The sequence below is a fragment of the Penaeus monodon genome, chromosome 31, assembly GCF_015228065.2.
Source record: "Penaeus monodon isolate SGIC_2016 chromosome 31, NSTDA_Pmon_1, whole genome shotgun sequence".
NCBI classification, from domain to species: domain Eukaryota; kingdom Metazoa; phylum Arthropoda; class Malacostraca; order Decapoda; family Penaeidae; genus Penaeus; species Penaeus monodon.
Genome location: NC_051416.1, coordinates 21,659,065 through 21,660,997, shown reverse-complemented (window position 1 = coordinate 21,660,997; position 1,933 = coordinate 21,659,065). Strand labels below are relative to the sequence as shown.

Below are 1,933 nucleotides of genomic sequence, written 5' to 3'. Positions count from 1 at the left end.
CACACTACCAGCAGGTTAAAATCACAGAGAGAGATAAAGGAGTGGCTCTGTCTCTGTTCAATAAAAATCCAGACTTTTTTTTTTTTTTTGCAGGTGGTAAAGTGGAAAAAGGGAAATTCCAGATTTAAAACTGCCACGAAAGGTTATTCAGTAAAACTGAACTTAGATGGTGTACCATTACAATTCAATATTCTATTCTTGTAAAGAGCAACAAGTTTATTTATGTACGTAATATTTAATTGTCTAATATTGACAAAACTTGACTTCAACCCTCAACAGCCTTATCAAGGTATTGATTATGCTTTTGGCAGCCACAAGGAATGCAGCACTTGAGACTTTGACAAGTACTTTCACCAAACTTTCCTCCTCTTGGTATAGTTCAAAACACAGCGGTCTAGCTGATTATATGGCAGACTAGCCATGACTAAACTTTGTGGAGAAATGAAACCCAGGTGCTAATCCTTACTTTTTTTAACGTTTCTATCAACTACTAGCAAAAGTAGGCTCCAAGGGGATAAGAACATGGTAATCAAACACTCATAAAATATAATATTTTATTAAAAGGAAATGTATATATATTGTGCAGTATACACGTATTACCCTCATTATCCATAGGACCTAGAATCAGGTTATACTTTAAATCACTATCACAAGAAAAGAATTTAATCATTTGATTAATCTGAGCTATCAAATTCAAGTCATCATCCTAAAATTGCTAATCAAGGCAAAAATTTAAAACATCGAGGAAAACATGAATGATATCCTGGTCCTTGAAAAGGTTAAAATCATATGTTCACCTTCCTGAGATATTTGTGAATCAACAGCGTCTCTCATTAAAAGTGCCAACAGCTTAGAATAAAATTTAGTTGCCAGATGCCATCAATTCCTTAGTAATTCATTAAGTTCGTCTTTTCCAATATGGTCTGCACACACATTTTATGGTCTACACAGAGTGCAATGCAAAAGAATACAGAAGCTGAGAGCTCTACGTTCGAGAGAGCTTCTCAGGAGGCATGTACCCACACTCTCCTAGTTGCCAAAGGCCTACCCGGCCGTCTGGTCGAACTACAAGGTGTGTCATGCTGCCATTGTGCAGGGTGAGGCGCAACCAGGCTTCTGGGGGCAGCTGGAGAGCTCTGTAACAGACAAGGTTTGGGGGTTCTATAAATGTATATCCTCTAGTTAAAGATATATTAATGATCCCTTTGAAAAGCAATACCAATGAACTTAATATCTCTAAATATGTATGTATTCTATCATCCAAAACTTTGATCTATGATTTACAAAATGAAAAAAGGCTACACTGACAACAATCTTAAGAATTTCAAACGGATGATTCACTTCATTTCTGATTATGACTTTAACAGTACTTCAATATATAGCCTATGAAAAGACAATCAATAACCATTTCAGTAAATTATCATGTAGTGCATTAAAAACCACAAACAAAAAATAAATAATATGTTTCCATTAACATTTACAATTTCCATTGCCAAAGAAACTATCCATCAACCCTCCATTATCATAAAAATTGGAAATATCTCATTATACCTTCAGTAATGACAGAGACAAACCACTGACCTGCACACAAAGTATCTGATAACATTGGCATGACACACAAAGACCTCATAACTATCTTTTTCCTGGGAGGCTGGAGCTCTATGGACATATTTTCTGAAGGCAGCTTCGATGCGTGAGCCATCAACGTAAAACTTCTGAGAGAAATGGGCTTACCATTATCTTTTCTTATTCATAAATGTTAAATATGTGTTGATATATTAAATTGGTTTATATAATCTATATTACAAAAATATATATTCACTTGAAATGCATACATTCATATATCTACAAGAAAAATCTTGCTGTAATAATATATAATAATCTATTTATCAACATCATGATCAAGAGTCTTCACAATACATTACATACATAA

General features: G+C 34.2%; 1 protein-coding gene across 2 annotated transcripts in view; it reads right to left on the bottom strand.

Moving 5' to 3' along the window:
• Positions 1 to 540: 540 nt before the first annotated feature.
• Positions 541 to 1,933, bottom strand: part of LOC119593097 (serine/threonine-protein phosphatase PGAM5, mitochondrial-like) — a 6,835-nt gene continuing 5,442 nt past the window's right edge. The window contains exons 4-5 of one of the 2 annotated variants that reach the window (XM_037942061.1): positions 1,582 to 1,715; positions 541 to 1,136 (exon numbers count right to left, since the gene is read on the bottom strand). In XM_037942061.1, coding sequence (XP_037797989.1) covers positions 986 to 1,136; positions 1,582 to 1,715 — 285 coding nt within the window. In that variant the 3' untranslated portion in view covers positions 541 to 985. The remainder of the gene's footprint in view (positions 1,137 to 1,581; positions 1,716 to 1,933) is intronic. The other variant, XM_037942062.1, reaches the window with a different exon arrangement.